Raw genomic sequence first — 14,252 nt, 5'->3', positions numbered from 1 at the left:
ATATATATATATATATATATATATATATAGGTATATATATATATAGTTGAAATTTACAGAAAAACAAAAGTTGAAGACAAGTGTATGAACAACAAGCAGGTGTATTAGTTTGACGCTCAGGAAAGTAAGTAAGTCTTTTACGTTTTGAGCCTATGCTCTTCAGCAGAAAGGTATATGAGGAAATAAACATAGAGAGAATAAAAAACATGTGGATTTAGCGATCAATCATGGCGACTGGTTGGGAAAAATAGTTAGACAGGAGAGCTAGAAAGAAGGGGAGATAATAATACATATATTATCTATCTATCTATCTATATATGCATATATATTTATGAGCATGTGTATATACACACATACACACATGCACTCACATTCACACACACATACACACCCATATATATATTCATCAGCATATATGTACACACATAAATATGTGTGTTCATGTATACATGTATGTACATATATGTATATGTACACACGCACACAGACACACACACACACACATATGTTTGTATTTGTAAGTACATTGATGTGATATGTCTAGTGCAATAGGGCTTACAAAATAGTTAAATGTACACTCCCTCACATATATATATACACACTCATATACTCATATACATTTTACACACATACATGTACCACATACTCACACACACACACACACACACACACACACACACACACACACACACACACACACACACACACACACACACACACACACACACAACTAAAAACGTACAGAACTGTAAAAATAAAACCTTATCAATTTCTGATGGACATTTGTGTCAATATGTTTTTGATAAGAATTCTAATTTCTCTGTTGAGATAACAGTTGTTAATGCTGGCATATCTGTCCAAATCAACATGGTATTGGCATCCTGGTTGGAATTAGAAAAAGGTAAAGGAAGAGAAAGCATGCAGGGCTCTAAAAGGACAGTGTTTGATCTCAAAGTACAATATTTTTATAATATGAAGCAGATGAGAGCTAACTCTCCATTCAGATTGTATAACAGCCTAACATAAACAAAAAGTATGATTCTCAAACCTGTCCCTTATTCCTCATCTCTAAGTCATTATAGACATTCAGATTTAAGGGTACATTTAGCCTCATTTTATCACTGATCTGTATCCTCAATTGTGAACCATGTTATGTTCATCTTGAATTGATCTGTGATAAAAATGGGTTGGTAATGAGTTAAAGAATCTGCTTACTCTCAAAAACATGTCCTACTGACCACCTACAAAGCTCAGTTACTCAGAGTACACTTACTATTGTTTATATTTATATGACAATGTTGCAAGGCTTTGTATTGTGTCTATGAACATAAGGACCAGTGAGAAGAAGAAATATAAAGCTGCCTGATTCAGAAAGCAAAACAAATGAGTGCATTCTTTCAAGGAAAAGACAGGGATGATTTAGGAAATACATGACAATGGTAGCTTTTCTGCTGTGGATCACAAGTTTGGTGTCAATGAATGTACCAGTAATCCCATTTACAAAGTGCATAGAGATGATTTATTCATCGCAAATATTTTGGAATCAGACACCCGCCTACTATCTTTTACCCATTACTTGTTTCTGTCGTTAGACTGTGGCCATGCTGGGGCACCATCCTGGAGATTTTTAGTTGAATGAATTGATCTAAGTACTTTTATAAGCCTTGTACTTATTCTATCTGTCTCCTTTGCTGAACTGCTAAGTTATGAGGACAGAAGCAGACCAACGCTTGTTGTCAAGCAGTGGTTGAGGACAAACACAGATGGAAAGACACACACACACACACACACACACACACACACACACACACACACACACACACACACACACACACACACACACACACACACACACACACACAAACCAACATACATATAAAAACTGTGGTGTACTTACTATGGCCAGATGCCCTCCCTACTACCAACCACTCAAAAGAACATACTGGGTGCTTTTTACATGGCACCAACATTAGTGAGGTTATCAGGCAGCTTGCAAATGTAAGATCCCTTTTAAATGTGCAGTACTACAGTAGAGGTGAAGGCAGTTTTACATTAGAAAAATCAGGACAGAAGAGAAAAGGTTCCTTAAACAAAACAAGACTAAGATTCACCACTTAATATTTTTTCTTAACAGACTTGGTATTGGAATTGATTTGTCTTGGAGTACTTTTATCATTTTATCTTTTATTTGTATCAGTCATTGAACTGTCACCATCTTGGGGCACTGCCATGGATGGGTTTTAGGCAAATGAAATGACTCCGGCATTTATTTTTTAAAGCCTGGTGCTTGTTCTCTTAGTCAATTTTGCGGAATGAAGCTGTAAAGAAGACTAAACCAGTTGTCAAGCAGTGGAGGGGGACACAAACAAACACAAAGACAAATAAACATTAATATACACACACACACACACACACACACACACGACTACCTATGACCCACTAGGTCACCTATAATTACCAGTACTGGGAAAGTCTGAGTTTCCTAGCAACAGAGTTTTGTTTCGTGGGTTTTATCTTTTTTCTGGTTATTTCACATGCTTTCAATGAATCTGACATTGAAATCACGCATAAATGGCTCCTTTCACTAGAAAAGGAAAGATTTGGCTGCTATTTCTTTCACACCCTGCTACCACGTAACAGGTATTTTAGGTCCTTTATCACAAATATCACAAATACCCTGTTACGTGGTAGCAGGGCGTGCTAGAAATAGCAGCCAAATCTTTGAAGGTGAGATACGTTGAATGTACTCAAAAGAAACCTATGGGAAAAAACTATTTCACACCGAGGATACGAACGGTTCATTTATGAAATATTTACTGTATTTTTAAAGTCATTGTAAATTCATGATGCAATGTAGGCTGGCCACTTATACAGTGTAAGGACAAATTAAAAGATAATTTGAAATGCCCTCCTGCAAACCATCACTGTCCACATTGTGATTTCTCAGCTAGATCATGTGCTGGTTTAATAAGTCATGCTCATGCTCATATCCATATTGCTTTTGGAGGCCTGAGAATTCACATGAGAAGTCACCTGATGAAGTGAATGAATTGCAAACGTTGGTGATTAACAGTAATAGTAATATGAGTGCATTGTTGATTGTCTATTTGGTTAGATTTTCTTTGTCTTTGCACTGAACACTTATATGTCATCTTCAATGGGGAAGTCCTTCATACACACAAATATATATATAATTAAGATTCAGTTGGATTAGGTACTCAAGCTGAGCACCAAGTCCGTCCTGTATGGTCTGCACAGCTCGAAGTTAGGTGAATAAAAAGCAAATAAGTAACAAGGATGTCCAGGTATCAATGCATTACTCCCGTTTCAAGTGGCTTCATTTAACCGCTTGAAATGGCTGTAATGCACTGATACTTGGACATCCTTGTTACTTATTTGCTATATATGTATATATATATATATATATATATATATTCTTTTACTGTTTTATTTGTTTCAGTCATTTGAGTGCAGCCATGCTGGAACACCACTTTTAGTCGAACAAAACAACCCCAGGACTTATTCTTTGTAAGCCCAGTACTTATTCTATCAGTTGCCAAGGGAGGGTGGGGGGACAAACAAACACACACACACACACACACATGCATGCGCGCGCACACACACACACATGCATGCGCGCGCACACACACACACATATATGCAACGGGTTTCTTTTAGTTTCCGTCTACCAAATCCACTCACAAGGCTTTGGTTAGCCTGAGGCTATAGTAGAAGACACTTGCTCAAAGTGTCACACAGTGGGACTGAACCCCAGAACCATGTGATTAGGAAGCAAGCTTCTTAGCACACAGCCACATATGTATATATGTACATGTGTGTATGTGTGTGTGTGTGCGTGTGTGTGTTTGTGTGTACAATGGCCTTCTTTTAGTTTCCATCTACCAAATCCACTCACAAGATTTGGGTCAGCCTGGAGCTATAATAAAAGACATTTGACCAAGGTGCCATGCAAAGGGACTGAACCTGAAACCATGTGGCTTGGAAGCAAACCTCACACTACACACTGCACAGCTATACCTGCATTTATTGACTTTTTTTTAAATAAACAATATAACTGCTCCAAACACTTTTCTCTCTTTCACTTTATTCATATCAGAGAGATGAAAGAAAAGTTGGTTAAGGAATGCAAACTTAGATCAAAGACGTATGAAAGTAAACACTAGAAACTATCTATGTCTCACATACCATTTCTATTGTATTGAAACTAATTTTATGTAATGTGTGTACACAGCTTACTAGTTTTAATTTATATAAGTTATATATATCTGTAAACCTGGAGTTTCATTTATATATTTGTCGATATGTTTTTTTAATAGTTTCCAATGCAAATATCATCAATTTTTTTCATTTATTTCTGTTTCCTCAGGAGTGGCTGTGTGGTAAGTAGCTTGCTTACCAACCACATGGTTCCGGGTTCATTCCCACTGCATGGCACCTTGGGCAAGTGTCTTCTACTATAGCCTCGGGCCGACCAAATCCATAGGCGCAGGAGTGGCTGTGTGGCAAGTCGCTTGCTTACCAACCACATGGTTCCGGGTTCATTCCCACTGCATGGCACCTTGGGCAAGTGTCTTTTACTATAGCCTCGGGCCGACCAAAGCCTTGTGAGTGGATTTGGTAGACAGAAACTGAAAGAAGCCCGTTGTATATATATGTTTATATGTTTGTGTATCTGTGTTTGTCCCCCCAGCATCGCTTGACAACCGATGGTGGTGTGTTTACGTCCCCATGACCTAGCGGTTTGGCAAAAGAGACCGATAGAATAAGTACTAGGCTTCCAAAGAATAAGTCCTGGGGTCGATTTGCTCGACTAAAGGCGGTGCTCCAGCATGGCCGCAGTTAAATGACTGAAACAAGTAAAAGCGAAAAGAGTAAAAGAGTATTATTGTTAAGAAAGCATGCATTTTTTTTTTGTTAGAAATTGTCTTCATCATTATCATCATTGTCACCATCGTTGTCATCGTCTTCATCATCATCATCATCATCGTTGTTATTGTCATTGTTGCTGTTCTTGTCTTTGTCACTGTCATTGCATAACTGGTAATTATTTCATCAACCCCAAAAGGTTGAAAGGCAAAATTGAACTTGGCGGTATTTGATCCCAGAAAATAAGGACAGATAAAATGCCACTAAGCATTTTGTCTGGTGTGCTAATAATATTTCTAATTAATAATCATTCAACATCCATGTTCCATGCTGGCATAGGTTGGATAGTTTGAAAGGATGTGATAGGCTGAAGGACAGCATCATGCTTCAGCATCTACTTTGGCATGGCTTCTATGTCTGGATGCCTTTCCTAATGCCAACCACTTTAAAGTGTGTGTTGATTGCATTGTGAAGTTACCATGGAGTGTGCAAAACTTTGAATCCCAATGGGAAAATTTATGCTTTGAGATGAGGGGTAAAAGTATGAGAGAAGGGACCAGAGCAGAGTAGATTTCTTGCTGTAGATGAGCTATGTGATTATTTACATTTTAGAAGAGAGTACGGAATCAATTGGGTGAAGCTGGAAATCCATGAAAATATAAAAGTGATGAGATGTCAGAACGGGCCTTTAAGTTATATTTGTTAAAAATAAGTGAGACAGAGGGATAACTTTCCTTTACCAAAATCTACTCAGAAGGTATCAATTAATCTGAGCTTATGGTGCAAGGATTGAACCTGGAACTAAGTGGTAGCACTGCAAAATTACTATCCAAACAACTACGCTTGCATCCATTGATTGATACTTTCCAAGAGAACTAACTTGCTCAAATGTTTATTATTTGACTCCATGATACCTATCTTTTCTCTAATCTTTTATTTATTTTCCATTATACTATACAACATGGAGGCGTGTGGCTTAGTGGTTAGGGTGTTGGACTCAAGATTGTAAGATTATGGTTTCAATTCTTGCACTAGGCTGTGTGTTGTGTTCTTGAGCAAAACGCTTTATTTCATGTTGCTCCAGTTCACTTAGCTGGCAAAAATGAGTAATTCTGCAAAGGACTGGTGACCCATCCAGGTGGGAAATATATACTTCATGGAAACCAGGAAACTGGCCCTATGAGGCTATGACTTGGGAAGGAACTTTACTTTTTCCAGTAGACTATACAGAACATGTTTCTGAAATAGTCTGGCAATATTGCTGAAATTGCCACATACAGACATTCTGTTGGACTGGTTACATAGAAGCTTCAGAAGCAGAAACACAAATTCCTCATACATCAACTGCTTTTAAACATATTTATTCTTCTTAAGATAATAGTTTTTAGTAGAGAAGAATGCTACAGTCATTAGTTTAGAAACGATAAGTTAGAATTTAGTGTAGGAAACTGCATATTCAGGAAGACTGAAGATGGTTAAGAATTTTTTTTAAACAAGAAATCATGATGAAATGGAATTACAGTGACTATTTTTACTACCACTATGGTATTTAGTTAATGATATCTACAAGTACAAGATAAATATAATGGGCATAAGATTCATTGGTGCAGAAATTTGAAATTAAATATTAGTGTACTGTGCATTTCCCAGACTAGTTTGGCAATGTTACCAGATTTGCTCCAGACATGTTATTTTCATGGTTATATTCAAGAAGTTACTAATTTTACACAATATTAAAAGGTTTAGGAGAGAAAAAATAAATACTTATGTCAAGCGCATTTAATCACATTTATCATCTCACATACACACACACATATAAAAACTATGTAGTTAAGAAGTTCACTGTGAGGTTAGAAATTTTTGCTTCCTAACTGCATGGTTCAGTCCCACAGTGTGGAGGCTTGGGCAAGTGATTTCTGCTAGATTCTTGGAACAACGTAAGCTTTTTGGATAGATTTGGTAGAAGAAATTGAAACTGAAAAAACCCTATATATATATATATATATATATATATATATACAGAGAGAGAGAGAGAAACAGAGAGTTTACAATTCAAAGGAAAAATCCAGGGAATAATTACAAGGTAGCTAAATGTTGCTTAAGTGTCTCAGGATTTAAATCCAGGATAGTAAATCGCATTTAGTAGAAAATAGGAAAATTGAAAAGAAGACAAACTCCCAGGATGTTGTTGAACCATTTATATCTTGAATTCTTCTACATAAGTTTTGAAGGATGCACTCCAAAATGTCCGAAAGGATAAATTATAATCAGCAATACATCAATCTCATCAGGAAAGATATAAATAAAGGACTTTCTATTTCTGTTAACATGTTTGTTTGATGAGTTTGTTATTTATATCCTTCCTGATGAGATTGATGCATTGCTGACCAAAATTTATCCTGGTGGACATTTTGGAGTGCATCCGCTGAAACATATGTAGAAGAATTCAAGATATAAATGGTTTAACAACATTTCGAGAGTTTGTCTTCTTGTTCACTTTTCCTATATATATATATATATATAAATGTATGTATGTATGCATATATACATACATGCATACATACATACATATATATATTTTTATATGTATATAGTTAATCAAATATGTCCTATGAAAATAAAGTGTACTGGATTTCAGATTAGTGCTCTTGATATGTCTAAAACCTTAACGGTATTTAGAGATTCAGTTAGAGCGATAATATATTAGAGAGTAAAAGTAGAGATAAGTCCATAATATAAACAATATTGTATTAATAAATAAATATATAAAATATAACTATGATCATTTAAAAAAGTTTTGAGAGATCTTATGATTGTTTCCTGAATATACTACCTTTCAAAATGAAATCCAAATTTATACCAATATAGATCTATACCAATAACTTTTTAAACAACACTTTTATCATATGATTTTAAATAGCATTTCTGTCATTCGATTTACTACACTGAAATTCATCCTTTTCTCTTACAAGTGGATATACTTCCTAATAATAATAATTATCAACCTTGGATTCCGAAAGGTAGTATATTCATGAAACGATCGTAAGATCCCCCTCAGACAGAGAAGCAGGAAATATTAAATGCTGAAGCATATGCAACAGAGGAGATAAAGGAGTATCAAATTCCCTGAGCACTATACACATATTACATAGTATACAATATCGTGAGGTTGTTGAGGTTGTTGATTGAAGATATTGTACTGTTTGTCAAGTCGCAACAAGGACCTCAAACAGACAGTACTTTACGCAATATGCGTGCAGTTCCAAGTAATGCCAATTTTTGCAATACATTTAGATTGTAGGATATTTCTAAGGCATTCAGATGTTTTTTCAGGTTGGGTTGTATTGAACCCAATGCTCCGATGACAATAGGGATAACCTTTATGTTTGACTCTTGTAGCAACCACATCTTAGCGATCTCAATTCTCAGGTTTTCATATTTATCAACTTTTTCTCTTTCTTTCATGGTGGTGTGTTGATCTCCTGGCACTGCTACGCTGATTATTAGGCACTCTTGTTTGTCCCCACTAAAGATTCCAATATCCAGCCTTCAGTGCTCTAACACTTTGTCTTGGAAGTCAAACTCTCAGAGAAATTTTGCCTTCCCCTTTTTGTCCATTATCTTTTCTGGTGTAGGTTGGTACCAAGCACCCGTAACCTTATATCCATACTTATGGCATAGTAGCCAGTGAAGGTTTTAGACTACTTTGTCATGCTTACACTTGTACTCTCTCTACACAAGCACTAACAATGTGAGTCACACTTTCGACCCTCGCATTTGTGTGGTATATTTTCTTTTTTACTGAGTTGGTATTCAATGCCTGGTCTTGGGTCATGATGATTAGGCTTTCAGCATTCTTTTTTAGGTTACCCTTGTTGAGCAACCTCCAGGATGTTTCCTGGTCTTTAATTTGTTGTTTTCACGGCAGAACTGACCATGTAATTCCATAAGGAGTAGGGTTCCTTCTCTCTTGTTGGCTGTTCTTGTTTGGAATTCATGAGCATTCTCAAGTCCATTTGTGTTAACTCCTTCTGCACTAGCAGGATACTGTAGCAGGTCTTCTTTGTCGTTTACCAAATATTCTGTCATATTACTATTATTATTATTATTATTATTATTATTATTATTATTATTATTATTATTATTATTATTATTATTATCATCATTATTATTATTACTATTATTTATTTATTTATTTATTTATTTTCTCCTTATTAGTGTACTTTTATTTTATAGCTCACAATATTTACACACACATACATACATACATACATACATACATACATATGCATAAAGCAAACATAGTTGAGTCTAAGAACCCCATCTGGCATTTAAATTATCAACTCTTCCAGAAAAATGGATAAAAGATAAAGCTGACCTTGGTGTAGCTACTTTAATAATAATAATAATGATAATAATAATAATAACAAGAAGAAGAAGAAGAAGAGGAAGGAGATGAAGAAGAAGAAGAAGAAGAAGAAGAAGAAGAAGAAGAAGAAGAAGAAGAAGAAGAAGAAGAAGAAGAAGAAGAAGAAGAAGAAACCATAAATGATAACAATAATAACAAATTGCCCTGATGCAGTACCAGGCAGTGGCTCTCATGGCTTCTGATCTTAATTGATTGGAAGTGTTATCATGTACATTGTTTTGTCTTGGTATAAAAGATGAGCTACAGCAAATATTTGAGGTTGATTTTGCCTTTCATCCTTTCAGGGTCGATAAATTAAGTACCAGTTGCATACTGGGGTTGATCTAATTGACTGGCCCTCTCCCCACCAAAATTTCAGGACTTGTGCCTATAGTAGAAAAGTATATTGTGACAGTTACAGAATATAGAAAGATGGGTGAAACCGATGACTATATAATCCAACCAAAATATCTCAGTTACGCAAACATAAACAGAATTATTATTTAGCCTTAAAATACATCATACATAATCAGAGAACCCTCTTGATTTAGTGTTAAGGAACGTTTTTCTCGTATTCTTTTATTCTTTTACTTGTTTCAGTCATTTGACGGTGGCCGTGCTGGAGCATCACCCTTTAGTCGAAGAAATTGACCCCTGGACTTACTTCCTGTAAGCCTGGTGCTTATTCTATCAGTCTCTTCTGCTGGACAGCTAAGTTAAAGGGACGCAATCACACCAACATCGGTTGTCAAGCTATGGTGGTGGTGGGGGGGACAAACACAGACACATTCATATGAGTGTGTGTGTGTGTGTGTGTCTTTTAGCTTTTGTTTACTTATACACATCAACAAATGAGCCAATTGAACAACTCTGTGTGGTTGTTCAATTTGCTAGAAATAACAGCCAAATCTCTCTCATACTATGCTCTTGTTAGTATTAAGGAGAAGGAAAAAATAGAATTAATATTTTTGATTTTGTTCGGCTCTATGAATTAATTTTGTTTTAATGCTATCATCCATTACTTGATACAAGAAAAAAGAAATTAGAAAATCCTGACCAAAACAGAGAAATTGTAACTTAACAAAAATATAGAAAGAGAAAGAAAAGGTTGTATTTGAAAGCCAGAAGTTGTTTTTTAGTTGAGGTGTAATTTTATAATTAAAACAAATTCAAAATTTAAATTTTGGAACATAAAACTTAACATGTTATCTGGTGTATGGCCGAATTCAAATGGGTAGAAAACCTAAAACAAATGTGTGTATGTGTGTGGTTGGGCCCTTAATAGCGAGGGGGTCAATTTCATTTCAATTGTAGAAAGGAATTCAAAGGAATTCAGCCACTCCCTCTCACTCTCTCTCTTTCTTTCTCCCTTCTTTTCTTCACCCAAGACAGCAGCTCCACCAAAGAGATGAGCTGTGCAAAGGTAATATTTTATAAACACTAGCTCACTAGCTAGGAAAATAATAATAATAATAATAACAATGATGATGACGCTGATGCTGATGATGATGCTGATGCTGATGATGATTTTTCTTTTATTTGTAGGAAGGTGCATCTTGTGGGAAGCATTACAAGAATGATTTACAATTAGTGTGAGAATTTACCTAAAATATGAGGGGAAGAAAGAGAATGGAGTGGGGGAAGAGATAAAAAAAAGGTTACTAAATTTGTGAAAACATAGCTGAAGTAGTTTTTCCTGATATAGAACCTCCCTCCCCACCCCAGTTAGGGCCAATCAGAGAGCCCCACTGATCCAAGACTATTCTGATCAGAAAGGACACAAACTCTTGTCCAGTTGTCGTTCTCCAGTATACAAGCACAAGCCTGGAGTAGTTCCAGACAAATACATTGAAAAAATCTTGGCAGTTACAAACATACAGAAAATAGTAGCACTTAGCACTGTCTTCATATCACATAGAGTACTGTTAGTACAATAGCAAAGCAGAACCAACACAAAATGCTACATATACCTAAGTCCTTCAGAGCTGTACTTGGCAGCACAGTAAAATTCCATAATAATGATAATAATAATAATAATAATAATAATAATAATAATAATAATAATAATAATAATAATAATAAACCTTTCTACTGAAGGCACAAGGCCTTGAATTTTGGGGGAAGGGGGCTAGTCAATTACATCAACCTCAGTGTTTCACTGGTACTTAATTTATCAGCCCTGCAAGGATGAAAGACAAAGTCGGACCCGGCTGAATTTGAACTCAGAACGTAAAGACTAACGAAATGTCGCTTAACATTTTGTCTGGCGTGCTAACAATTCTACCAACTCATCATGGGAACTGTTCATATCCTTAAAAAATATTGTCTATGTAATCCCCAAAACATTTTAATCTGTATACAATATCAAAATACTTTTAAATGTACATAATAGTAAACGCCTTTTACTGTAATCTTAACAACACATTATCATCTTATAATCAAATTACTTTTTGAACAAACTCCTAATTTTCTTATGTTTCCATGGATATTCTCTAGAACAATAATTTGTGCAAAACCAAAATTATGGTACCCTAGTCATAACACCAACTTGAACTAACTTGTTGTCTCTTAAGGCCTCCAGGTGAGACTTGGAGTCAACTTGCACAGACGCAAAGCAAAAGCCAAACATATGATGATGATAATAATAATAATAATGATAATAATAATAATAGGACATTAGGTGTGTCTTGCCAAGTGACTGTAACAAACGTGCAGATTAAATAATAATAATAATAATAATAATGGTGATGATGATGATGATGATGATGATGATGATGATGATGATGATGATGATGATGACGACAATAATGGTTTTTCATATTTCCTAAAATAATGTCATCTGGAACTCATTAAAACAATTCTTTTAAGTGTTATAGAAGGGAAATCCCATCATTGACTCATCAGTGTTTGATGTCCAACAGATGTTATAGAAGTATGTCAGTGACCAGGTCACAAAAGTGCGACAAAACTTTTCAGCATATGATATCAGTTGCACTGTTAAAATGTATACAAAATGTGAATGCAGCTGTTTATGTGTGTTCTTCGACTGTCAAAAATAACGACTTGATAATGATACGAAAGCAATACCTAATTCCTGATAAATATTTGCATTGAAATAAAGTGGTAAGCTGGCAGAATTGTTAGTATACTGTGCGAAATGCTTAGTGGCATTTCATCCATCTTCATGTTCTGAGATCAAATTCTGCTGGAGTTGAAATCACTTTCATTCTTTTAGCGTACCAGTTGAGTACTGGGTCAATATAATTGACTTCCTCACAGCCCCGTATTTTGCTGGCCTTGTGCCAGAATTTGAAATCAATATTTGCATTGGAGTAGACTATGGTAAACAAAACAAGAAACCTATGAAAAGTAGACCTGTTTGATGTTTTTTGTAGTTATTGTAGGTTAATATCACGTTAAAACATGCCATAGCCATTTTGTATGTTTATGATTATCTAGGAATACACTATCTTATATGTTCACTTTTGAAAGATGAGGAGTATAGGCGTAGGAGTGGTTGTGTGGTAAGTAGCTTGCTTACGAACTTCATGGTTCTGGGTTCAGTCCCATTGCATGGCACTTTGGGCAAGTGTCTTCTACTATAGACTCGGGCCGACCAAAGCCTTGTGAGTGGATTTGGTAGACGGAAACTGAAAGAAGCCCGTCATATGCATGTATATATATATATATATATATATATATATATATATATATATATATATATATATATATATATATGTATATATATATGTGTGCATATATGTTTTTGTGTCTGTGTTTGTCCACCCAACATCGCTTGACAACCAATGCTAGTGTGTTTACGTCCTCCGTAACTTAGCAGTTCGGCAAAAGAGACCGATAGAATAAGTACTAGGCTTACAAAGAATAAGTCTTGGGGGCGGTGCTCCAGCATGGCCACAGTCAAATGACTGAAACAAGTAAAAGAGTAAAAGAGTAAAAGAGTGTGTGATTTGAGAGAGACTGGGCTGCTATTTCCAGCGTGTTGAGTAATCTTGTTTCTTATTTTTATTTTTCATTTAGTTAAATCTTTCTCAGGTTAAGTTACAACACACTAAAAACAAACAAACAAACCATCTTCCCATCCCACAAAAAAATCTAATATTTTCGAAGCTACTTACAATTTTAAAGAATTTCCTTTTTTTTCATTCTCATTTCCAAGAGGTGTACTAGATTTGTCCCTTCCAAAAACTTGGTCCATTGCCATTTTACTTCACTGATTTCTTTGTAACTTGTAGTAGAATCACAGTTATAGAGTTCATAGTTTAAGAAGCCATGTGTGTCTTTGACCAAATATTTATCATGGAGCTGCTAGATTATAGCCTGATTATAGGTATATTGACGCAAGTAGATATATTTATACATACATACAACCCCCACACATGTGTGAGTGTGTGTTTATATGTATGTATATATATGTGTGTGTGTGGGTGTGTGTGCGTGTGTGTGTGTGTGTGTGTGTGCTTGTATATATATATATATGTGTGTGTCTATGAATGTATTTATGTATGTACGTATATATGTGTGTGTGTGTGTATGTATATGTAAATGTATATGTGTCCGTGTATCTCTGTGAAAGTTTATGAAATGTGTTTAAAAGTGTATAAGTATATAAGTGTATGTGTGTATATATATATATATATATGATTGGATAGGTATATATGTGTGTGTATAGGTATTTGGAATCTGTATGTTTATGACAGAGTATTTGAATTCACGATGATAAATATGTATATAAATGGCTCTGTACATGAGGGGACATACATATCCATGACTGCATGTGTTTGTATGAATTTCGTTTATATGTATGAATATGTGTATGCAATTTATGTATGAATATACATATGTGTATATCTATTGACTGAGTGTGTGTATGTGCATGTGTATGTGCATGTGTATGTGTATTTATGCAAGTTTCTATATGGGTATATGTATATAT

At 35.2% G+C, this 14,252-nt stretch overlaps 1 protein-coding gene across 5 annotated transcripts in view; it reads right to left on the bottom strand.

Annotated features, from left to right (window-relative positions):
• The window catches only part of LOC106867691 (tumor protein p53-inducible protein 11), a 553,124-nt gene that overhangs the window by 515,519 nt on the left and 23,353 nt on the right, over positions 1-14,252 (bottom strand). For 2 of the 5 annotated variants that reach the window (XM_052969713.1, XM_052969714.1), the window contains exon 1: positions 13,435-13,700. The exons of 1 other annotated variant lie outside the window; for it this stretch is intronic. In XM_052969713.1, the coding sequence (XP_052825673.1) occupies positions 13,435-13,520 (86 nt within the window). In that variant the 5' untranslated portion in view covers positions 13,521-13,700. Of the gene's footprint in view, positions 1-13,434; positions 13,749-14,252 lie in introns of those variants that run through there. 2 more of the 5 variants (XM_052969715.1, XM_014912637.2) reach the window with 2 other exon arrangements.

Source organism: Octopus bimaculoides, chromosome 7, assembly GCF_001194135.2.
Source record: "Octopus bimaculoides isolate UCB-OBI-ISO-001 chromosome 7, ASM119413v2, whole genome shotgun sequence".
Lineage (NCBI taxonomy): Eukaryota > Metazoa > Mollusca > Cephalopoda > Octopoda > Octopodidae > Octopus > Octopus bimaculoides.
This window is presented reverse-complemented; position numbering and strand designations above follow the sequence as displayed.